This window comes from Equus asinus, chromosome 11 (assembly GCF_041296235.1).
Source record: "Equus asinus isolate D_3611 breed Donkey chromosome 11, EquAss-T2T_v2, whole genome shotgun sequence".
NCBI lineage: Eukaryota > Metazoa > Chordata > Mammalia > Perissodactyla > Equidae > Equus > Equus asinus.
This window is the reverse complement of record NC_091800.1, coordinates 72,690,031-72,716,445: the sequence shown is the minus strand read 5'-3', so window position 1 is coordinate 72,716,445 and position 26,415 is coordinate 72,690,031. Positions and strand designations below refer to the sequence as shown.

General features: G+C 41.8%; 1 protein-coding gene across 9 annotated transcripts in view; it reads right to left on the bottom strand.

Moving 5' to 3' along the window:
- CLYBL (citramalyl-CoA lyase) overlaps positions 1-26,144 on the bottom strand; it is a 228,349-nt gene extending 202,205 nt beyond the window's left edge. For 8 of the 9 annotated variants that reach the window (XM_070520099.1, XM_070520098.1, XM_014839201.3 and 5 more), the window contains exon 1: positions 26,003-26,136. In XM_070520099.1, coding sequence (XP_070376200.1) covers positions 26,003-26,064 — 62 coding nt within the window. In that variant the 5' untranslated portion in view covers positions 26,065-26,136. Of the gene's footprint in view, positions 1-26,002 lie in introns of all 9 variants that reach the window. The other variant, XM_014839208.3, reaches the window with a different exon arrangement.
- Between the last annotated feature and the right edge of the window lie 271 nt (positions 26,145-26,415).

Here is a 26,415-nt window from a genome sequence, read left to right as displayed (position 1 = left end):
TTATGTATCTTTTTCCTTCTGGCTGCTTTCAAGCCTTTCTCTTTATTCTTGAATTCCAGCACTTGGCTCTCACGTGCATGTGTATGTATTAAATTTATCTCGTTGGGGGTTTGTTATGTGATCTGTAAGTTAATGAATTTCATCAAATTTGGCAAGTTTCTAGCCATTACTTCTTGAAATACTTTTTTCTGTTCTATTTTCTCTTTTCTTTCCTTCTAGAACTCCAATTACATACATTAGACTGCTTGATATTGTCCCACAGGTCTCTGAGGCTCTATTCATTTTTCTTCAATCTTTTTTCTCTGTTCCTCAGACTGAGTAATTACTACTGATCTATTTCTGAGTTCACTGACTCTTCTGATGTTTGTAATCTGCTATTAAGCTCATCCAGTAAAATTTTCAATTTAGTTAATATACTTTTCAGCTCTCTCTTTTCATAAAATTAATTTTAACCATTTTAAAGTACACAATTCAGTGGCATTTAGTACATTCATAACGTTTTGCAAGCATCACTATTATTTAGTTTGAGAACATTTTCATCTTCCCAAAAGGAAACCCCGTATCCATTAAGCAGTCACTCCCCATTCCCTCCTCCCCTCTACCCACTGGCAACCACTACTCTTTCAGCTCTTTTTAATAGTTTCTATTTCTAAGCTATGTTCTCCATCTGTTCGTTCATTGCGTATATATTTTCTGTTAAGTCCTTGAACATATTTAAGATAGATGCTTTAAAGTCCTTGTTTGTTAACTGCAACATCTGGAGTATCTTGAATTAATGCTTAAATTAACTGCTTTCCCCCCATTTCTTCACCTATATAGTGATTTTTCTTCCAGTTTTATTGATATAATTGACATAGAAAATTGCATTAGTTTATGGTGTCCAACATAATGATTTGATATATGTTATACAGCGATTTTTGATAGGACATTGGACATTATGATTAATATGTTGTAGAGACCCTGGATTCTGAATATTTCTCTGAAGAGTGATTTTTGTTCTGGCAGAGAGTTAACTTGGCTGAACACAAACACCAAACTCTGTCTCCACTATGGTGGGCAGCAACTAAGATCTCTGCTTGGTTCTTTCAGCTTCCATTTGCTGCTTTTATACCAGTCCCTAGACACACACACACACACACACACACACAGTTTAGCGGCCAGCCAAGGAATTGTGTCATCTTGTATACAGATTTGGGGGTTTACCTCCTCTGTAGCTCCCTCCCCTCTGGGATTTCTCTACTAACTTTCTGGCTGCTCTGCCAGTCTCCACCTCAGGCTTCTAACACTGCAAAACCATATGGACATGGCTTTTTGCCACTTAAGTTAGGTGGATTTAGGAGTGTCTTTAGGTAAAAAGCTGCCAACTTGCAAACATTACCCATTGTAGTTTGTCTTTCAAGGGTAGATTCTGCTCCAGTCTCTGCCTGATTTTGCCTGCTCTCTAGAAACTTAAAATAGTTGGTTTTAAAAAATATTTTGTGCAGATTTTATAAATGTTATCTACAGGGAGATTAGTACAATTGAGCTACTTCACATTCATAGAAACTATCTTATTCTTTTTAACAGCTACATCATCACTATGGTATGACTATACCATAATTTAACAAATCCCCAATTATGGGCATTTTACATTAGTATCTCTTTGGGTAACAGTAGAAGAATCCTCCTTTCCAAAGGTGTCCAGACTAGATGGCTGAAATGTAGTGGTCAGCAAAAAGGCTTCAGAAACAAGGGTTTGGCTCATACTCCACTCTTTAGTGAGTAAATTTGGGTAAGTCAATAATTTCCCTAAATTTCACTTTCCTTATCTGTAAAACTGTCAAAAGAATACTTTCCTCATGATAACATTAATGTATAAAAGTACAGTGCTTGGCACACAGAAAGAGCTCAACAGAGTGTAGTCCTCCCAAGAATAAGAACAGGATCCAGGTGAGGGCAGAGCCAGGGTTAAGATGAATAGTACAGGGCGACTGGGGACAAGAGAGCTCAGCTGGAATGGGAGGTCACAGGGGAAAGGGAAAAGAAAAGAGGAGAGAAGGAAAAAGAGAGCCAAAAATACTATGTCTTTGTACAAGGTAAGATTCCATCAAATGCTTTTCTTGTTCAGAAATACTTTGGTCAACACTTGTGAAACAGGCAAAGTCCCTGCCCACAACTCTTTCACTTTTAGCACTTCTCTGAACCTTTTGGGCTCCTACTAGCCTGGTGCCTGAATTATAACTAGGAATGTTTGTCAGGGAGTATACTAACCAGCAGCCCTCTCAGAGCCTCCCTCAACCCCAGGAAGCCGATGCTCACAAATACATTAATGCTTGCACTACAAGGGGCTCCAGAGCAAAAAAGGGGGAAGAGGCATAAAAGAACATGATGGCTTTGAAAAAGCCATTTTACAATTTATCAGAACAATATCCCCCATTTTCCCTCTCAGAAAAGCACTGCTTAAGTGGCCCACATGACAGTTAAACAAAGAGTGCCCTGAGCTTTTACAGGAGAGGATGGGGATGCAAGCACACTTTTGCTTGATGAGAACAGCCCACTTCCAGCTTGGGCTTCCACGCTCACCGGGGCGTGCAGCACGGGGCAGCAGGCAAGGCTACCTAGGTAGAGAAGCCAAATCTCACCAACTGCAAGTAGCTCTCAGAGCCAGGGGCGGGGGAAGGGAGGGAAGTAGAGCCTTTCTCACCACACCACCGCAGAAGACTCTACCTGTTAGACCAGGTGCATTCGGAGAAATCACCTTCAAACAATTAAAGGCAGCCCTGAACAGAAAGGTGCATACTGAAACATTTGAGATCCTCAAGAGAGGATTAGCATAAAATCTTCTCGGGAAAAGAAGAAGTTTTGAAAAGGAACCAGACTTAAAACGGGAACTCTGAGCAACAGAACGAAGAGCCCAGATGGAGCAGTGGTTTCTCCCAGATAATACTGATCTCTTGGCGTAGGGCCACTATTCTCAAGCCCAATGCCGTCTGTGTCCTCTGGAAAGAACTGGACCTTGATATGAAGGACAGAAATATTACTAAAAGCCTACAGTTTTCTCTGTGGGAGCCCCTGTGGGTCACCCATGAGAATCAAAAAGGACTTTTCCTACTGGCTAGTGAAAGAGACAAGTAAGAGGGCTGCAGAAGAACCAGTGTCTCTCACAGCAACAGGACCCCAGGGCAGGAGGATCACAATCAGGAGGCAAAGCCTGGAGCACCTGGTATACACGTGAGTACACCTAGATAGAGTCTATAGACTGTTCTCGATCCACAAAATGGGTTCTTGAACTCTCACCTAATCTTCTGGTTTTCTTCATGGTTTCAGTTAAAGAACCACTACTGGGATTGTCAGCAGAGATACTGAAGCTGGGCTGGCCCACAGTGAGGGCCATTTGTCACTTCCACTGGTGGCCAAGAACCTGCATCCTGTCCCCATGTGGGGAAACCCTCCATCTCATGAGCCAAACGGAAGCTGGAAATGCTTCCCCATTCTCCCATCCCCAGGGGCTCTGCCTGTCACACACACCTGCCCCAGCCTGGGAGTTCAGAGTTAGCCACACGAGACAGCAGGGCCTGTGCAGGAGTAGCTATTTCAAGGTAAAACCTCCATATTAGTTGTGACACAACCATCATCATGGCCAACTTTTTTTTTAACTAACAAAAATATTCAGTTTTACTTGTTCCACTTGCAGCATGGCCCCCTTCCCCTCCACCCTCACCCATGAAGGCAGAAAAAGAAAATAACAATATCACAATAATGAGTAGAAAATAACTGCCATTGTCTCTCTCTTTTATAGTTGGATATTTCATGGGATTTGCCCACAAAACTTAAAGGCACATTTGTGATTCTGATAACCTAAGACTAAACTATATTACAAACCGATTACCATCCAGAGCCTAAAGCTAAGGTTTACAAGCCTGTTCTGCCTTCCTTCAAGCCCTCCATGCTTATAAATGACGCCTTCCAGTGTCTTAAAGTATGAGAGGCAGCTAGCCCCAAATTCTCAGGCTGCTAATGGTTTCACATAAAATGAGCTCCTACAATTTTATTACCACCCTGGTGCGAATCCACAGGTGAGGGGCCACCAGGGAAAGGATGAGGATATGTCTCTCACTCCTGGCTTCCTGACTTTTCCAAGTGCAAGGAACTTTTCCACTCAAAATTTCAAACGACTGCTCCAACTCCCAAGGCTTCTGATTAAGCCAAACAGGGTCTACTATGTTACTTAGAGAAATCTGGACTGTCATCAAGTCATCTCTCTGGAGAGAGAGAGAGGACATGAATTCGCCTCCTAACTTTACACCTGTAGAGCTGATTAAGCAACTGACCCCTTATAGTTTTACTTACATATACATTTAGTGGGTATCAGTCGATTTGCATGTTGAGAAGTAACTACCGGAAAGTGTTAAATTTCACAGTCCAAGCAGATAAGCCAGACATCAGTTTTGTTTACATGACATATGATACATGTATCTCACAACACAAAGATTATTGGACTCGGAAAAATGATCATCTTAGCGTACAAGTAAAATCCTGACAGGTTCTGTAAACTGCACAATTCGGTACCTCTGTATTTGCATGAAGTTTTAACAACACACAACATGCCAAATACAGCAGTGATGAGCTGCATTTGAAAGAACTCCTAGAAGCCTTTAAAATAGGGCTCATTACCAGAAACTACACGAAATTCACACATTCAGATGTATCTAACTTTGTATAACTATTTTCTTACCTTTGAAGTGACTTATGACAGGCTAAATAGATAAATGGATAGACAGTAGGTTTAAAAATATTTACAACATTGTTTCTGCTGGGGGAAAAAACAATCTAAAACCATACAAACTAAAAATAATCTCAATTTTCAAAAGCAGCTGACTAATAAATAACAAATGCTTAGTGGGGGGAACTTTATTTTCTCAGCATCTTTTAAAAATATAAAAGGTAAATTAACTTTTAAATGTCAAGCATGTGAAAAATAGCTCAATATGGCAAACTCTACTTTTAAAACTTTTTAAAAATTCCAATTCAAATAAAACAAGTTCCACATAAACAGCTTACATAAAAAAGCCTTCAAAACACAAAACAAAACTTAAAATTCACACACAAAAAGTTTTCCTTTTTAAGACCAAAGATCTTCTAAGATCATTTATCATAGGCTTAGAAGTGGTGAAAACTAAACCAGCTGCCCAAAATTATTTACTTTGTAGCACAAACGACTAAGGATGTAACACCCACTAAGTGACCTGCAGAGAAAAAATGCAAGGTTAATTTATTCTGCATGCTTTTGGTTTTACTTTCTGTTAAAATAATACTCATCCCCGTATTTAACTCTTTCTTTGTGCATTTTATCTTAATCAAAAATAGACGCAAAGGAAGGAACTCAGAAAAAAAGTGGGAGTAGCAAGAAACAAACAAATCAGGATTTCTCAGTCAGAAATTTATTAACCCATTCATTAAGAATAAATCTATAATCAAGTACATCATGAATACTTTTTTCCTCTCAAAAGTATAGGATTAAAAATTGGAATTATTACATTTACTATATTCTCAACATATTTTTACATACATAGTAGCTTTTGGATCTTTTCAAATTCAAACGCACCAGCCAAAACACAGAGCCCAGAGTGAATGCAGAGAACTGAACGCTCTGAGCACAGAGCCTGTGCCAGATAAGCCAGAACCACAGAGAGTCCTGCAAGTGTAGCAACAACAAGGCCTGGCTTGTTAGTCCTGAAAACATATAAATTCTTCGTAACTGAAGCTCTGGAATGTCATCTGTCTTAAATTACATCCACCTGGGATTACGTTCCAATGACCAATATAGGCAGATTACTGGAACTTGAAAACCTCACTTTTTTGGTAATTGACATTTAAATTGTTTGAAGTTTCTCATTAAGGGCGCTTAAGAAATTAACTGCAGATGTAGGAAATTAAGTATATAGTACTCAGAGAAATGAAGTCACCTGAAGGCTCCAAATAACTAGAAGTATTTAAATGTAGTTAAGTATGTTAGAAGGAGAGGATGAACTGGCCTGCCCCAGAGGCTGCAGAGTTTCATCACTTTTTCTCTATTCCAATTAGGTTTACCAGCACATTTTGAATGTAATTAAAAGAAAAGAGAAAGGCAAGATGTTGAAATGACACGGGACTACCACCAAGACTTGAGCCCAGAGTGAAGAATTAACCTGATAGAGGTTGAGAGAGATTAAACATCTTCACTGCCTCCCTGTTGCCAACAGGATGGAAATCTCAAATCCTAGTCTGGCCTTGGAAGCCCTTCACAGCCTGACCTCAACCCACCTGCTCTGCTCCATGTCCAGCCCCTCTGCCACTAGGCATGCCACATTCCACAATGACCCACTTACAACTCCCCTGCTGTGCCTTTGCACGAGCAGCTCCCTCGGCCAGGAATGCCCTTCCCTCTCCTGTCATCCTTTCAAATCTGCTCAGAGGTCAGCTTCCCTGTGAATAGTCTCCATGCCCTCTGAAAGTCATTCCCTTCCTCTGTATTCTCACTTAGACTGCACAATTCTTAGAATGGAGTCCATACCTTAAATGAGATGTACTAAGTAAAGCACCTCCAGGGGCCTAGCATGGAAAAGACCCTCGGGAAATTTCCTTCCCTTCCTGCTTCTTAGGAGCGGTCTACGACTTAGTAGGGACACAGTTCTCATTCTTTTCAGAAGAATGTATAAATGAATGGACTGAATAATAAAAAGAAAAATGTTATAGGTACGTCTTACTTAAAAAGAATACCATTCATACGTTCTAGAATTTCCTATTGCAAAAAGTTGTTCTATGAAATACTTTTCCAATCCACCTGCATAATAAAATCAATAATGAGTCCTGCAAGAAAACAGTTTTGTCCTTACTAAAATAAAAATCAAATTTAAAAACACCAAAAAAACAAAAGAGAAAACCACATCAAACAGTGAACCATATGGTTGTGAAGATAAAAAGATAAGTTTCTTATCCTCATTAACAATAATCCTGGAAATACTAACATTTTTACTAATTCCTCAAAAACAGTATACTAATTAGTAAAATACACCTGTGTCAACAGTCGTATTTCCATTTTTAAAGCCTTTCTTCAACTGATGCTTGGGGTCCTTATTTAGCACATTAAATGTCTGTGGAGGCTAAAAACTGCTCATCACTGCTGGTCACTGGCTTGCTGCTGATGCTTAGCAGTTCCCACACACAACAGAATGCGTGGAGCCACCCGGCTGGTTTCAGAACTTGCTGGTTAGCAGGTGCACCCAGGCGCTGTGCAGAGACAGAAACTCGGAACCGGAGGGTTCTGTCCTCAGGGAGTGTACCGCCCAACAGGCACCAGCAAACAGCCCGTGGGTTCACTAACTAATTCCCAGGGAAGATGACTCAGAGGAGAGCGCGCCTCTTCAACAGCAGCCCAGTAATCCCAAAGTTGGCCAGAGGACTTCACAGAACCAAAGTCGGGGGTCCATGCCCCACCTCTAGTAATAACCAGGAAGTCTGGGGCAGGGTGGGGCGACCATGAGGGGTAGGGAGGAAGCAAAAACTGAAAAGAAAACTTCAGAATGAAAGTGAACATTGTTTCGGATCCTGCTGAGTTTCCTGCACTGAACTGAAAGGCTATGGCTTTTTTTTAATATGCCTTCCAAATCCTGAGTTGGTCCTGAGTTGAAGAAAAAAGTGTGTTCCACAGGTGAGAAATCTGAAATAAACAGAATGTACCTGAGACAGACACACTGGCTGGGGAGGTGCTTTCAACTGCATGGACTCGGACTGGCTGGGTTCTCCCGGTGACACCTCAGGGCTGGGGTATGGCCATGTTCTGCTGTTAAGATGTCCCTCTACCCACAACTCATTTTTGTAAAGGAATAATGTAGATAAGCATACACAGAAGACGTTCCTTTATGCTTTCAAAAACTCTTTCCCAAAAAGGAGAATATTGAGGAATCTGAAAAAAGCCCTGGACTGTGTTCAAAAACTCAAGCCAAGAAAGAACCTTCAGATTTAACATCTTAAATTAGCAGAATGTTTAGACAAATCTATAATCTAGGAAAACATACATACACCCACACTCACACATAAAAAGTTTGCCTTTCCACTCTCTCATGTCAAGCAGATAATTAGTAATGAATTCTGTTTACTGTGATCATATGATGATTTTTTTCATTCACGAATTTTTAAGTAAGTGCCTACTATGTGTCAGGCTCTGTGCTGGGCACAAGCATAAAGAGGGGAATGTTGTGTTTCCAGTCTAGCAGGGAGACCAAACATAAGAGGGAAATGTTCCCATTCACGTCGCATGATTAAACTGTAAGAGGGATGAGGAACAGGATGCTCTGAGGAGGAAAGTGGGGGTGGGAGGGGGGACATGCTCCAGATGGTCATCCCCTCCTGGAGGAGGCGGGTTTTATGTATCTATCTTATTTCCTTTTTTATATCCACTATTTACTTGTGTTCGTATGAGCCAGGCACTGTGCCCAGCATTCAGTGCATCAGCTTATTTAATTCTAACCATTCTCCACGGTATCATGAGCCCCTTTTACAGATGAGGAAACTAGAGAGAGCTGTCTAGTAAGTGGCAGGGCCAGGGCTCTCACTCAGGTCTGTGTGACCTTGGGAAAGTGTCTGAACCTCTGTGAGCCTCAAAGGCCATAGCCTTTCCCTCCCTCACTTGAGAAAATAAGAGAAGGCCAAAGATGCTGGAGTGGAGTGTGTGAGAAGGGGGGGAAGGAGGTGAGATGCCAAGATGCAGAAGAGGCAAAATCAGACACACCCTGGAGGGCCAAGGAAAGGCACTTTAAGGATGCTAAGCAGAGAAGTGAAATGAACTTATTTGTGTATCTAAAAATGGTTTAGAGGAAACTACAATGAGGTCACTTCACACCCACTACGATGGCTACAATAAAAACAATGGAAAATAACAACTGTTGACAAGGATGTGGAGAATCTGGAACCCTTGTGCACTGCCACTGGAATGTAAACTGGTGCGTCCACTAGAAAACAGTTCAGTGGTTGCTCAAAAAGTTAAACACAGGGCTGGCCCCATGGCCTTGTGGTTAAGTCCAGTGTGCCCTGCTTCAGCAGCCTGGGTTCAGTTCCCAAGCACAGACCTACACAGTTTGTCAGCAGCCATGCTGTGGCGGCATCCCACATACAAAACAGAGAAAGACTGGCATAGACATTGGCTCAGAGCTAATCTTCCTCAAGCAAAAAGAGGAAGACTGGCAACAGATGTTAGCTCAGGGCAAATCTTCCTCAACAATAAAAAAAGTTAAACAGAATTACCATGTGACCCAGCAAAGAACTGAAAACAGGTACTCAAATACTTGTGCATGAAGTTCATAACAGCACCATTCACAATTGCCAAAAGGTGGAGACAACCCAAATATCCATCATTTGATGAGTGGATAAATAGAATACAGTATATATACCTACCATGGAATACTATTCAGCCATAAAAGCTACGTCATTCGAGATTTCGTAATCTCGAAAACATTATGCTGGGTGAAAGAAGCCAGTCACAAAAGGCCACATATTGTATGATTCCATTTATACGAAATATCCAGAAGAGGCAGATGCACAGACACAGAAAGCAGACTAGTGGTTGCTAGGGGCTGGCAGAAGGAGGGAACAGGGAGTGACTGCTAACAGATACAGCGTTTTCCTTTGGGGTGATGAAAAGTTTTGGAACTAGATAGAGGTTATAGTTGCACAACACCATAAATGTACTAAATAATACCCTTTAAAATAGTTAATTGTATGTTATGTGAATTTTACCTCAATTTTTAGAAAATGGCTTGGAGGAGTACAGTGGATGTAAAAGACTCTTTGTCACAGTGGTCCAGATGAGAGATGACCCCTAGGATGGTGGTGGTAGAGATGAAGAGAAAGGGATAGATCCAAAAGATATTTTTGGAGGCAGACCCAGCAAGTCTTGATGACAGAACACACATCTTAATACCTATGCAGGCAGCATGTAACACAGGAGGTGAGGCAGGTAGCTAATCAGATAGTTACTTCAAGAGCTCAAACCCAAATCTAGAAGAGTAGGGATGGCAAGCAGAATGATGGCTCCCCAAAGATGTCCATGCCCTAACCCCCGGAACGTGGGAATATGTTAGGTTACCTGGTAAAGTGGAATTAAGGTTGCTAAGCAGTTGGCCTCAAGATGGGGAGATTAGCCCGGATTATCCAGGTGGGCTCAATACAATCATGAGCATTCTAGTAAGTGGCAGAAGGAGGCAGAAGAGAGAGAATCAGAGAGATGGCAGCGCGAGAAGAATTCGACCCGCTGTTGCTGGCTTTGCAGATGGAGGAAGGGACCAGGAACCAAAGAAGGTGGGTGCCTCCAGAAGCTGGAAACGCCAAGGACACAGATTCTCCCCTAGCGCCTCTAGAAAGAAACGCGGCTCTGCACACACCTTGCTTTCAGCCCACTGAGACTCATGCAGACTTCTGACTTCCAGAAGTGTAAGATAATAAATTTGTGTTGTTTTAGCCACCAAGTTTGTGGTAATGTGTTACAGTAGCAAAAGAAAACGAATACAGTGAGGAAGAGCTGACGACTGAAGGAAAGTCAACAGCCCTGGCAACAGACGGACGGGGCGTGGGTGGGAAAAGGAGCCGAGGGTGTCAAAGACAACGGGAGTGCTGATCCCAGATAACCTTAATGAAGGAAAAGGTGGCAAGAGCCATTAGAGGGGTCAGGGCTTCAGGGGGAAGGGACAGATGGCTGCTGCCTGAGAGGTCCAGGAAGGACGGCTTCTAGGAGGTGGAGGCATTTGCAACAGGCTCTGAAGATGAGAGATGAAGAGTGTGAGCAAATCAGAGATGGGAGAGGGTTGAGTGGGTGTGAGGAATGGTGAGTGTTCTGGGTGAACGGGACAAGGTGAGGCGCGCTGAGAGAGATGTTGGAAAGGCGGATGATGGATGAGCAGGCCTGTGCATGCCATGCTAAGGGGTCCAGACTTCATGCAGCAGACAGCTGGAGGCTATCAGGGAATTGACGCTGTGTAAGAGATGAGTAAGACGATCAGAACCCAGCTCTAGGAAACTGAAGGTCCGTCAGAAGCGTGCGGGTTTGGGGAGGGGTGTTTCTAAGGGTGAAGTTTCTTCCTAGTCTCAGGCATGTTGCCAGGTCACCTGGCAAATCCCTGACTGTTCTGCAGCACAGGGAGACACCGATGACCCGAACTCACAGCCTGGACCTCTGTCCAGAGGTTGGGGGGTGGGAGGCGCACCATAAGCCTCTTCTGTGTCCACATTGCTTCCCTGGTAGAAAAATTCTCTTTACTGGCCCGACTCCTTTGCAGGTAAGGCATTTGCAGAAGGCAACCCTTAAAATGTATAATATTTGAGCGGGGCTACACACACGACATTCGCACATGCTGGCTTTCTCGGGTTACTGGGCATCACTAAGTAGACTGCTGACTGTGGGCCCTAGGACAGGTGGACCCTAAGAACACTGTGCTCCAAGCACTGGGGCACTTGTGGGTCAGCATGAGGGCACTGGGAGGGCAGGAGAAAACTGGAAGGGTTTAGGATGTAGGCAAAAATCACATCTCTACTTTTTTGAGTCAATCTTGTAGATTAGACAAGAATTTAGGATATCTACTACTTCTTTTTAAAAAAGATTTTATTTTTCCTTTTTCTCCCCAAAGCCCCCTGGTACACAGTTGTGTATTTTTAGTTGTGGGTCCTAGTTGTGGCATGTGGGACGCCGCCTCAGCGTGGCCTGATTAGCGGTGCCATGTCCACACCCAGGATCTGAACCTGTGAAACCATGGGCCTCCGAAGTGGAGCGCGTGAACTCAACCACTCGGCCATGGGGCCGGCCCTGGATATCTACTTCTTATTCCTGAGTTCTCTGAGGTTCTGTATTCCCAGTACATCCGAATTCTTTCAAAATCATACCCCTCTGTACTATGGCGGTTAGCAGCCACTTGAACTGAGGGCTCGAACAGAGCACCTGGCGGCAGTTCCTGCTGCAGAGACAGAAAAATGATGAAGATGCCTCCCAACTTGAGGACCTAAAGGATGATGATGAACAATGCAGGAACAAAAAATCTCTCAAAATGGCAGGAGGAGTTCAAATCAACTGAGCGCAGACCATAAATTGAGAGGAGGCAGAGCTTTTATTATCTTCAATCTCAGGTCAAATTTAGCTGAAAAGGACCAAAATAACCCAAAGCTCAAAAAGCCGTATATTTTATATTTCTGAATTCTACAAAGTCCTCTTACTTTAGGTCAATAATCCCTTTCTAGATTATGGAATGTCAATTGGCAGGAGGCATCTAGTCTACCCTCCTTGTTTTAATTATGACAAAAATAAGGCTCAGTTTAGACAAGGGCCTTGAACAAGGTCAAGGGCTGACTACAGGATCAACACTAGACTAGAACCCCAGAGGATCTATTTAGGATACTCCTGCTTATAGAGGCGTTATCTGATTTTGCGATTTTTTTGTTTGTTTGTTTTACATTTGTAAGAAAAACTTAAATAGCACCAATAGAGATATTAAACCAATTCTGATTTTTAGGAGCTTGAATAAGTTTCTATTTTAATCTGAACTAAAAGTATTCTCCTGAAGGCAGAAATCACCCAAGGGTGAACTCTGACTCACTGGTATAATTTAAAGGTGTTTTCATCGTTCAAATAAATCCACTTTAGACTAAAAACCTTAATATCATGTTTCCGTGCTTTATATAAAACATGCACTAACAACAGCCAAAGGGTGGAAACAACCCAAATGTCCATTGATTGATGAGTGGATAAATAAAATGTGGTATATACATATAATGAAATATTATTCAACCTTAAAAAGAAAGGAAATTCTGCTTTCCTATAATATGGATGAACCTTGAAGGCATTATGCTAAGTGAAATAAGCCAGACACAAAAGACAAATTCTGCATGATTCCACTTATATGAGAAGATAGAATAGTCATTCATAGAGACAGAAAGGAGAAGAGTGGTTACTGGGGCTGGGGGAGGGGACAATGGGGCTTATTGCTTAATGGGTACAGAGTGTCAGTTTGGGATGATGAAAAAGTTGTGAAGATGGATAGTGGTGATGGCTGCACAACAATGTGAATGCACTTAATGCCACTGAACTGCACACTTAAACATGGTTAAAATGGTAAATTTTTGTGATGTCTATTTTGCCACAATAAAAAAGGCACTAATCTCTAGATACAGTATCTTAAATATGTCATTTCCTAAATCATTCAGCAAATTTATACTGGGTGGTTACTAAGTGCCAGGCACTGTCTCAGGGTTGGGGAATAGAGCAACGGGATAAACAAATGAGTCCCTGCTCTCTTGAATATATGGGGGGTGGGGAGGTTTCAGACAATAAACAGATAAATGTACAATATGTCAGGTGGAAATGATTGCAATGGAAAAATCATTAGGCAGAGAGAGAAGGAAGGAAGTGCAGAGGCTAGTGGGAGGGTGGTCAGAAAAGACCTTTCTGATGGGTGACATTTGAGCAGAGACATGAAGGGCCAGAGGGCACCAAGCTGAGGTCGCAGCCCTGCAAAGGAGGCCAGTGTGGCTGGAAGGGCAAGGGGAGGGAGGAGGCAATAAGGAGACCCAGAGCACACAGCTCTCTTAAGTCTCTCCTAAACTTTTCCAGGAACCGTTTATAGGCCAGTATAGAAATAGTCCCTCTACCATCTATGTGTCTCTCATTTGTCTTAAAACTCAACGAGAAAAACAACTCTCATACCTTTTCCAAAGAGGTATGTTTGTAAGGAGACAATTTACATCTCCCATTGCTAGAGCGCCCTCCAGTGTCTCCATATGAAAACAGCATTTGGCATGGATTTTTTTTTTTTTTTTCTTTTTGATTTCCTTAACTTTTCCATTTGGCCAAAAAATAAAGTGGGCATATCATCTCAAAAAGAATACTGTGAGATTAAGTAAGGAGACAAGGCAAGTATAAGTGTTTTAAAATAAGCCTGCACTACTTGTAAAGTGATACAATGTATACATGAGCAACGTTTTTAAATGACCGTGTAAACTTTAAAAAGGTTCGTAGACAGGCCCTTTCTTAAAAAAATACACAATTTTTTAGCAATGTAGAACTTTCAGTTAAACAGCAAACACAGTCTACCACTAAGCTGTGACCCTAATTTTACTGGGGGTGGCAAGTAGGACAATAGAGTAGAAAGTATTGTCTTTTAAATTTTTCAGTACTTTGGGGTTCTAAATATTAACGTTTGAAAAGTGCCTGCAAATACTTACAAAGCACTATAGTCATTCTGCCTTCTCAGTCAGAACATAGTACAGGGAAACCATCAAGACAGATTCGCCCATCCTATTAAAATAGAATCCTTACTTTCTCATGGAAATTGGCTTTGATTTCTTATTATGAAATCAGGCACCTTTGTCAATCTCAAAAGCCTCAGAGGAAGATGTTACATGTGGTGTAGTTTTGAAGAGAACTTGCAGAAAAGGTGAACTTTCATGGCTATTTACAGAAACACCTGTAGGCTGGGTCAGTGTGACAACTGAGGCCACAGAGGGAAAAGCCACCAGTGGCTAACAGCCAGGGGATGGGGTTCGTTCTTAGGCCTGGCGCTGCCAGCTGTGTGACCAGCAAGACAGTCTGTGCTTACTTAACTATGAATGAGCCTGCTGATGCCAAGGAAAATGGGCAGATAAGACTTCGAAAGGCATATTGCAATCTAGGTATCTATCACCCTTTCTGGAGGGTGACTTGACAACAAGCATCAAAAGGCTTCAAATGTCCACACTCTTTGATCCAGCAAGTTTACATACAGAAATGCACCTCCAAGTACACAAGTAAGGGGAGCCACAGAGATTTGGGCACAGGGACCTTTATCTCCACATTTCCCACAAGAGAAAACTTGGAAATAGACTAAATGAACAACTGTGGTTGCATACATACAAACACATATGTGATAGAGTCACGGAACAATTATGAACATCAATGCTCTGAGAATAGGTTAACATCCTAAAATGTAACCAAAACACAAAATCAAAGCAACTAGATAAAAAGCCATCTTAAACCTGGCTAACAGTGGGAAAAGGAAGGGAGGAAGGAGAAAAAGGAAAGGAGGAAGGGAGGAAGGGAGGGAGGAACGATGGAAGAAAGAAAGAAAGATCTCAATTCTGGGACCCATTTATTATCTACATCATTCAAGTGAGTTATTTAATTGATAAGTTAAAAAACATTCAAGTAAGAACATGAAATAAATTAAAGCTGTTTAAATTACAATGGATTTAAATTCATACCCAAGTGACCTATATGAAAACACAAATTCTATTTCCTTGACATTTTCTAATATTAACCAATAAAATTCTAAACTTAACCTGTCAAGATCAGGAGCAATGCAAAGAGGAATAAATAAGCAACATGTAACAAGAGAACACAGCTCCAGTTGCATTCAGGAGCAGGAAAGTATATTGTTTTTATAATTAACAACTCTTCTGATCTTAAGAATATTCATCAAACCTACCAATAACCACTCCCCCAGGAGCCCAGCTTTCTTCTCCCCGCCTTCCTAAAATTTCAGCCACATGCAGATTTCCCCACAGGGAGTCACAAGTAAAATGGCAGCTCCTACAGCACGGCCACTGCAACATTTAGTTAAGGAAACTGTGACCAAAGGCTGTTTTCAGAAATTACATCAATCAGACTTTGGCTGTGGCAAAGCCATCACTGGAGAGCATAAACACTATGGGAAAGTGCCCATGTGGAGTCGTGTGAGCCTCTCTGCGGACGCGACCTCATTAACCATGTACGATGTCGTCTGCCAGGCTCATCGACAGCCAAGCACATGTGCTCACTCGCTAAGTCTCAAACGTAACTTCAGAGAATACTCCATCCTCAACACACCACCATGGAGTATTTCTAGAAGAATGAAGTACTTACGCTACTCCAACATTCTGCAAAACAGAGGCACTCAGGAGAGTTCCTTGAAAGGACAGAGACTTCGGTGGCCACAGTTATTCAGAGAAGAGTAGAGAAAAGCACATGTGATGAAACTGTCCTCAACTCCCCTCTGGATCCAAGGGGCCAAGGGGTAGAGAGTGAGGGTTTCTTAGTCAAGAGTTCATCTTCAGGTCCCAGCCTTTCCTCCTGACACCTTGGCCTCTCCCATGGAAACCATTTGGGCTACTCAATGTCCTTCCTCCTGGCTCGCACCCACGCAGATGATTCTAGTTCACAGCAAAACTCTAACAGGGTAACAGTACAGTGGGAGCAGAAGCCCTACACAGTTGAAACAGATCCACAAGCAAAGGTCGTGCTATTCAGAAGGCTTGGCACAACCTTGTGTTAGGAAACAGCCCCTTGCTGGGCACTTCCCCTTGCATCTACATCTTCTCCAGGAAGCACCACCCACGCACATTTGCATCTTCCAATTCAGGCCCAGCTACCACTTTTGGTTCTTGCTCACCAGCTTGGCTGTTGCTCACTAGTTTTTTGGGGGTTTTTTTAAGGAAGATGAACCCTGACTTAACATCTGCTGTCAATCCTCCTCTTTTTTGCTGAGGAAGATTGGCCGTGGGCTACCATCAGTGTCCATCTTCCTCTACTTTATATGTGGGATGCCTGCCATAGCATGGCTTGACAAGCAGTGCGTACGTCCACACCCGGGATCTGAACCAGTGAACCCTGGCTGCCTAAGAGTAGCGTACAAATTCAACCACTGCATCATTCGGCCGGCCCACACTAGTTTTTGCTCTGATGTACCTCATTTCCCACCAAATCCTGTCCAGCCCGAAAGCATGTCCCGTGCTCTCAGGCTACTCCTGGTCCATATAACCCTTTGTGGTATTTCCTGTTTCCTCAAAGTCTCCTTCTTTCTCTGCTCTTCAGCCCTACTCCTGGCAGAGGCCCTTCTTTCTCCATTAAAGCATTCTGAATACTGTCCCATCCCATTCTTTTAGGAGGCCATTCTAGAAGGTTCTAGCTCCAATTCTTAATCTCTGGTCTACCATCTTAGATCATCTTTAGTTCACCTTTCAGCCCTTTACTTCTCTATTTGTAGGGTGAATAACCATCCTGATTTGCCTGGAATAGAGGGGTTTCCCAGAATGTGGGACTTTTGATGCTAAACCAAGACAGTCCTGGGCAAGTTGAGATGGATGGTCCCCCTCCCTCCTTGGACCACGTAAAGTTACTTTCTGCCTCATAACCCAAAACATCATTTTTGTTTACAGCATCCTCTTTTAGCTTCTCACCATGTGTTTGGGCAACCAAAGCAAATTTCTAATGATGCCAATAAACATTTAAATATACTTAACACTTCACACATTGGCCTTTTAATACCAGTTCAAGTGACAAAGTACACATATTCTTATACTGAGTTCTTTTCAAAATGATCATTTGAAAATTCCTCGGTCCTTTTGAGCCCGTGCCTCCTCTTTCAGCATTCTTTCTATGAAGTTTCCCCCTTCCTCTCACTGCTTCCATTCTTCTGTGCTCTATGGTCTCTCCCTTCTGCACCCCTCTTCTCCCATTTGCATCCTCCTTTTGGATCCCTTCTCTCCCTTCTTCCCATAATAGCCTCACAGTTGTACAAAGGGACAGCAGTGGTTGTCACTACAATTTTAGAAGGCTTCAAAAATGAGGCCAACCCCACAAAAGGGCCTATTGGGACCTGTGATAGGTAACCCCATCAAAGCCCACTCAGGCCACTGACTGCAGCCCCGCTGGCTCCTCACATCCTGTCCCTTCTTGTCTACCCAGAGCCTCAGGTGCTTAGCTTGTATTTGTCACCTCTCTAAACTGTCCTTGCCTGTTTTTTTCCAGACCAGGTTCTTTTCTAACTTGACACTGCAAAGCAAGAGGGAGCTCCTCAACACACTCATTCCTGCCACCTCGGAACAGTCACTGAGTCCTTTTCCTTTCAGAGTTTTACTACTAATTACTTTAGAAATAACATATCAAGATAAGAAGTAAAAAGAGATTATAGGTATCAGAAATCTCACAATTTGCTAGAGGCAGCTAAAACAGGCTTTAGAAGGAAATTGATTATTAAACGCTTATATTAAAAAACTAGAAAGGCCTAAAGTCAATTATCTAAATTTCCACCTTAAGAAACTAGAAGAAAAGGACGAATTAAACCCAAAGTAAGCTGAAGATAGGAAATGATAAAGATAGGAGCAGAAGTCTATGAAATAGAAAACAAAAAACAATAGGAAAAATGAATAAAACCAAAAGACAGTTCTTTAAGAAGATAAATAAAACTGATAAAACTCCAGGCAGACTGATCAAGTGAAAAAGAGAGAAAAAAAAATTACAAATATCATGGAGAGAAGGCATATCACTACTCAGAATATAAACATTAAAAGGATGAGAGGGCTGGAGGCAGGAAGAGGGGTTAACTGCAAATGGGCTTGAGAGAATTTGGGGGATCACGGAAATTTTGAGGGTGATCTAAAATTGGATTGTGATGATAGCTGCACAACTCTATAAATTAACTAAAAATTATTTAACTGTACACTTACAAAGGGTGGATTTTATGGTGTGTAAATTACACCTCCATAAAGCTATAAGAAAAAGGATACGAGATTATCATAAACAACTCTATGCCCATGAATTCAACAACTTAGATGAAATGGACAAATTCCTTGAAAGACACAAAGTACCAAAGCTCATTCAAGAAGAATTAGATAACATGAAAAGCCTTATATCTATTTAAAAAATTGAATTTGCAGTTTAAAATTTTTTCCACAAAGAAAATTCCAGGAACAAACATTTAAGGAAAAATTATTGCCAATCCTATATAAACTGTTTCAGAAAATGGAAGAAGAGGCAACACTCTCCAATGCTTTCTATGGGGCCATAATTACTCCAGTACCAAACCCTGACCCAGACTGTACAAGAAAACTATAGGCTACTATTCCTTATCAGCACAGACGCAAATAATTTTAACAAAATTTTAGCACATTCGATCCAACAATATATAAAAATAATACATCATGATCAAGTGGAGTATATTCCAGGAATGTAAGGTTGGTTTAACTTTGAAAAATCAACCAATCTAATTCACCATATTAACACACTAAAGAAGAAAAGCCATATGATCATCAAATAGTTATTGAAAAAAAAATTTATAAATTCAAATCCATTCTTGATCAAAACTCTAAGCAGGGGTGACTTCAGCAAAAATTGCAGAGAAAAGATCTTCACAAATCCTATCCTTGGGGCTGGCCCAGTGGCGTAGTGGTTAAGTTCATACACTTCGCTTAGGCGGCCTGGGGTTCGCAGGCATGGACCTAGCACTGCTCATCAAGCTACGGTGTGGCAGCATCCCACATAAAATAGAGGAAGATTGGTACAGATGTTAGCTCAGCGACAATCTTCCTCAAGCAAAAACAGGAAAGATTAGCAAGAGATGTTAGCTCAGGGCCAATTTTCCTCAAAAAAAAAAAAAAATCCTATTCTCCATAAAAGCAATGAATTGGCAAACATTGTTAGAATCAACTTTTTAAGAACTCTAGAAATTAACCAAAGGCTAGAAGTACTCTGGAGAGTATTTACTCAAGAAACATGGATGAATCTCAGTAAAAACAGCAGGCTATCTGGGGTTTTAACTTATCCTCTCCCCCAACTCCAGTTCTGTGGTAGCCTTGAAAACCAACAGCCACAATCAGAAGCTAAAGAAATGGCAAAGATGGTAACTCAAACCCATAGGAACAAATGAAAAGAACCAGAAGCAGTAAATAGGGTTAATATAACAAATACTATAAAATACATGTGTGTGTGTGTGTGTACTTGCATCTCCTTCTGTAAGCTTCTTTAAAAGACATAAAATTATATAAGTAGTAACTACAACAATGTATTACTGGGTTTGTAACATATATAAACATAACATATATAACAACAATACAACAAAAAAGAAGAAATGGGAATAAAACTATGTAGACATACCATCTTCTGGAATCAGTATACATCAAAAGTAGATTTTGATAAGTTAAGAAGTATGTGATAATATTCATACAATGGAATATTATCTAGCCACAAAAAGAAATGAAATTCTGATACATGCTACACATGGATGAATCCTGAAAACATTAGCCTAAGTGAAATAAGCCAGAAACAAAAGGATAAATATTGTATGACTCTACTTAAATGAAATATCTAGAACAGACAAATTCATAGAGATAGAAAGTAGCTTAGAGATTATCAGGCACTGGGGAAGGAGAAGTTATTGCTTAATGGGTACAGAGTTTCTGTTTGGAGTGATGAAAAAATTTTGGAAATAAATAGTGGTGTTGGTTTCACAACAGCATGAATGTAATAATGCCACTAAACTGTACACTTAAAATGGTTAAAATGGCAAAGTTTATGTTATATATACTTTACTATAATTTCAGAGTGACTATTAAAAGTAAACTTAAAAATAGTGAAAAATCATTTAAAAATTTAAAAATATTACATGAGAAAATATTGATTTAATGCAAAGGAAAGTAGTAAAGAAGGAACAGAGCAACACAAAAGACATGAGACATCTAGAAACTAATTCCAAATGAAAACATTACAAGAAAGGAAAACTACAGACCAATATTTCTCATGAACAGAGATGTAAAATCTCAACAAAATATTAGCAAATTGAAGCCAACAAGGTATAAAAAGAATTATATGCCATGACCAGGTGGGATTTATTTCAGGTATACAAGGCTGGTTCAACAGTCAAAATTCAATTAAAGTAATCTGTCACATCAAAAGGCTAAAGAAGAAGAATCATATAATCATACCAAGTGACGCAGAAAAAGAACTTGACAAAATCCAACACCCATTTATGAACCAAAAAAAAAACCTGTCAGCAAACAGAGAACAAAAAACATCTACAAGACACCTACAGTTAACATCAGACTTATGAGAAACTGGATGCTTTCCTTCTAAGATTGAGAATAAGGTAAGAATATCCCCTTTCATCACTCCTATTTAATATCTTACTGGAACCACTAGCTAGTGCAATAAGAAAAGAAAAGGAAATAAATGGTAAACATATTGAAAAAGAAGAAATAAAACTATCTTTGTTTGTGAATGACATGATTGTCTATGTAGAAAATCCCAAAGAATTGACAAAAAATAATTCATGGAATTAACAAGTGAGTGCAAGGGTGCAGAATACAAAATTAATATTAAAAAGTCAATTGTGGGGCTGGTGAGAGATGTAGTGGTTGGGTTCATGAGCTCCGCTTTGGTGGCCCAGGCTTCACAGGTTCAGATCCTGGGCACAGACCTACACATAGCTCATCAAGCCATTCTGTGGCAGCATCCCACATACAAAATAGAGGAAGATGGGCACAGATGTTAGTTCAGGGACAATCTTCCTCAAGCAAAAAGAGGAAGACTGGCAACAGATGTTAGCTCAGGGCCAACCTTCCTCACCAAAAAAAAAAGTCAATTGCTTTCCTATATATCAGCAATGAACAACCAGAATTTAACATTTAAAACACACTACCATTTACAGTAGCATCCAAAACCTGAAATACTTAGGTATAAATCTAACAAAACAAGATCCATATGCAGAGAACTATTAAACTCTGATGAAAGAAATCAAGAAGATTTAAATAAATGGAAAGATATTCCATGTTCATGGATTGGAAGATTCAATACTGTTAAGACGTCAATTCTTCCCAACTTAATCTATAGATGCAATACAATCCCAATCAAACCTCAGCAAGCTATTTTGTGGATACCAACAAACTGATTCTAAATTTTATGCGTCTAGGGGCTGGCCCAGTGGCACAGTGGTTAAGTTTGTGTGCTCTGCTTTGGCAGCCTGGGGTTTGCAGGTTCAGATCCTAGAAACGGACCTACACACTGCTTATCAAGCCATGCTGTGGTGGCATCCCACACACAAAATAGAGGAAGACTGGCTCAGATGTTAGCTCAGGGCCAATCTTCCTCACACACACACACGAAAGTTTACGACGAAATGCAAAAGACTCGGAATAGCCAATACAATATGAAAGAAGACTGAAGCTGCAGGACCGCCACTAGTCAATTTCAAGAGTTAATATAAAGCCAAGATGATAAAGACAGCATGGTATTGGTGAAAGAATAGACACACAGATCAATACAACAGAACAGAGAGATCAGAAATAGACCCACATAAATACAGCCAACTGACCTTTGACAAAAGAGTAAAGGCAATTAAACGGAGAAAGGATAGTTTGTTCAACAAATAGGCTGGAACAATTGGATGTCAACATGCAAAAAAAATGAACTAGACACAGACTTCATACCTATCATAAAAATCAACTCAAAATGGATCATAGTCCTAAGTATAAAACACAATACTGTAAAACTTCTACAAGAAAATATAGGAGAAAATCTATGTGACCTGGGATTTGGCAATGAGTTTTTATATACAACATCAAAAGCATGATGCATGAAAAAAAAAAATTGACAAGCCTGTCTTCATAAAAATCAAAAACATATGCTCTGTGAAAGGTTCTGTTCCAAGAATGAAAAGACAAGCCACAGACTGGGAGAAGATATTTGCAAAACATGTAACTGATAAAGGACTTATATCTAAAATATACAAACAATACTTAAAACTCAACCATAAGAGGGGCTGCCTCAGTGGTGTAGTAGTTAAGTTCACGTGCTCTGCTTCACTGGCCCCGGGTTCGCCAGTTTGCATCCTGGGCACAGACCTATGCACTGCTCATCAAGCCATGCTGTGGTGGCATCCCACACAGAGGAACAAGAATGACTTACAACTAGGATATACAACTATGTACTGGGGCTTTGGGGAGAAAAAAGAGGAAGACTGGCAACAGATTTAGCTCAGGGCTAATCTTCCTCACCAAAAAAGAATTATGCAGAAGATCTGAATAGACACCTCATCAAAAAGATACACAGATGGCAAATTACATATAACAAGATACTCAACATCATTTGACATCAGGGAATTTCAAGTTAAAACAAATTAACATATTAAAACAAGAACAGATACAACTATATACCCATTAAAATGGCTAGAATTTTTTAAAGTGACACTACTAAATACCAGCAAGGGTGCGGAGCAACAGAAACTCTCACTCACTGACGGCAGGAATGCAAAATGGTAGAGAGCCACTTTGGAAGCAGTTCCGTAGTTTCTTACAAAGCTGAATATAGTCTTACAATACAATCATACTCCTAGGTATTTACCCAATAGATCTGAAAACTTATGTCCATACAAACCCTGCACATGAACGTTTACAGCAGCTTTACTCATGATCAACAAAAACTAGAAGCAACCAAAATGTCCTTCAATAAGTGAATGGATTAAAAAACTGGTACAACTATACAATGGAATATTATTCAGCAATAAAAGGAAATGAGTTATCAAGCCACAAAAAGACATGGAGGAACTTTAATGCATATTGCTAAGGGAAGGAACCCAGTCTAAAAAGATTACATACTGTATGATTCCAATTATATGATATTCTGGAAAAGGCAAAACTACAGAAGACAGTAAAATGATCAGTGCTTGCCAGGAGTTTGGGAGGAGGTGGGGATGGATGAAGAGGTGAAGACAGGGGATTTTCAGGGAAGTAAAACTGTTCTGTATAATAGAATAGATACATATTATGAATACATAATGCATACATTATAGGTAGACACATGACACTATCCATTTGTCAAAACCCATAGAACTCTATAGCAAAGAGTGAAACAATATACGCAATTTTTTAAAATACTCATTTCAGAGGTAGGGGGATCCCAGAAAAGAATGCAGACTGTGACAAGAGAATCTAACTGTATTGCAAATACAATTCATTTGTAGAAACAATGAAGAAACGATTTCATTAAAGGGGATGGGAGAAAATGGTGCTAACCTGAGTAACTCTGGAAATGAGCGGAGCCTGTAAGACTAAAGGGAAAAGAACTGCACATAAGCACTGCACCCTAGTTGATAAAGCTCCTTCCCATGGGGTATGGTCTAACAATTCAGACACTGCTATACAGGTATGCTGAAATTGAACTATTAAGCAACTGGATGGCAGATGGTGGGAATCAGGTTTCCCACTGCTGGAACGAAAATTTACAAATAAGCAAGGGGAGGAGGCTAGAATGATCCATGTGGAACTTAGAATTGGAGACAGTATGAACTCATGTTTAACTTTAATATAGACAGATGGCTACATATAGAAATATTTGTAGATGTGTGTGTATACAAGGGTTACTATTCACACACATATTTCTTTGTTCTGTCGGCTGAGAGGGCCTAAAAGAAAGAAAAGACACTCCTGGCAATAGCACACCTAGGAGTGGGGAATTTTGTTCCCTCAACTTGAGGGCAGGGTATTTACATAAATGGAGCAGCGGCCACAGAGAACAGCAGTGCTGGAGACACGATGGGCAGGGAAATATCATAGACAGCACTGCAATAGGAGCAAATGTTGGAGGCTGAGAAAGAGGGGTCAGGAATGGCCTCTGCCTATCAGCAATGGTGCTGATACTCTGAAAACAGAAGGAAAAAAACACCAGAAGCAGGCCCACTGGCCTGAAGCTGAAATGCAACCCCACTGGGGTAGAAATTGAAGCATCTCTAAGCAGACTTTTCTAAGCTGACATTTGGGACCTTTACTTCTCCCATCCCCGTGTGTTCTGAAGGCACCAGGACCCAGAGGATTTGACCCATGGTGCAGGCTCCATGAAGCGCCCTGCATGAAAGCCTGCTGCCATGGCCTGGTGGAGGGCGTAGGTGTGTTGAGAATGAGCCAGTGTGCTAAGGGAGGTAAAGAGCACTGTGAGCTTTAGATGTAGGTAACTGCATGTGGTCACTGGACCCATTGCTGAACAGGGCACAGAAGCTGGCCTTTCACAGGCTAGAAAAAGGACCTTCTGGAAGGGTCTGGGTACACCGCCTCAGCGGCTCCTCTGGTTCTAGGGGTGATCCCCTGAGCCTAGGGGCATATACCAAGCCCAGTCTAGGAAATGGGAAGGCAGGATGCATAAGACCAAGTGGGTCCCGGCATGGACACTGGTATGTCAGGAAGCACAGAGCAAGCAGACGTACAAAGTTCCAGCTCAGGAGCCAGAGACTTGACTTCTGAACCCAACTCTGCCATTCCCTGCTTTGGGAGAGTCACTTAGCCTCTCTGAGCCTCAGTTTCCTCATCTTCATAAACAAGTCACCTGACTTCTTCACATGGTGATCAGGGAACCAAATGAGATACTGTATGTGCATGTAGTTAGCAAACAGACAAGTGCTACACCACTGGTTCTCAAAGCGTGGTCCAAGGACACCCGGGGCTCCCTGAGACCCTTTGAGAGGATGTTCGGTCTTCGCTTTTCCAACTAGTATCTGCATCTGTGTGAGCCCGGAACTCCTCTGTAAACTTCCTCCAAGACAGCTGATAAGACTCCAACTGTCCCTTACGAGACTAGAGAGATTTTCAAAAATATAAAACCATGGTACTCTTCTCACCTTTTTTTTTTTTTTTTGGAAAATATGATTTTTCATTAAATACGTCATTTGGATTAAAATTTAATGGGTTTGTTATTTTTAAATGAATATCTTTTGCATTTAATTCTTCATACCGTAGAAACGAATAGATACAAGCAAAAGCTCTTCAGGGTCCTCAATAACTCTGCAGCGTGTTAAGGGGTCCTGAGACCAAATCGTTTGGGAACCGCTGTGCTGACCACGCGAACGGAAGGGGCTCTCATTCATCGGGCAAGCCGCCTCCCAGAGGCCGACTCCAGGACCCCTTCTAGAACACATCTGCAGCTTCACGGTTGTCACTTTGCGGGGGAGGCTACTTTAGTTTTCTGGCGCTGACACATGGAACGCTTGTACCCATTTTCCGGGCCCAAGCAAGGACCCTCCCACAGGGAGGCATCGGGGGTGGGGGCGACCCTCGCCGGACGTCGGCGACCTTGGCAGAGGTCAAGCCGTCGCGCGGAGAGTGCACGACACTCCCGGCCGGCCAGGACTCCTGCCAAGGATGCGGGAGGCCGCGGCCGGCCCGCGGGCCTGACCCGGGTGCCGACCCTCAGCGAGCCCGGCCGGGCGGCGAGGGACTGGGGACCTGCACTCACAGCCTCGGCAGCGCCGCCGCCGCCACTCCGCGCACAGCCCTCCGCAGCAGACGCAGCGCCATCTTTCCGCTGTGGGCGGCCCCGCCCCGTCAGACCCGTCCTCCCACCTTGCCACGCCCCTAAGCCACGCCCCCACGTCTCTTTAGCCACGCCCCCGCGGTTTGGCCACGCCCCTGTTTCGCCCCGCCTCACCCCGTCCCCGCAAGTCACGCCCTCCCTGCTCGTGCACTTGTCCAAGTCGGATGGTCCGAACTTTGTTCCTGTTGTCATATGGGGCAGAGCAGAGGGTCCAAATGGATGGCTCCTTTTTGAGCGGTTTTCTGGTGACCGTATCCAGCTCTCCCCCTGCTTCTGGGTTTTGTAAGGCGACTGTGGAGAGCTCTTGGATTTTCCCAGCCAGAACAGGCCACGTT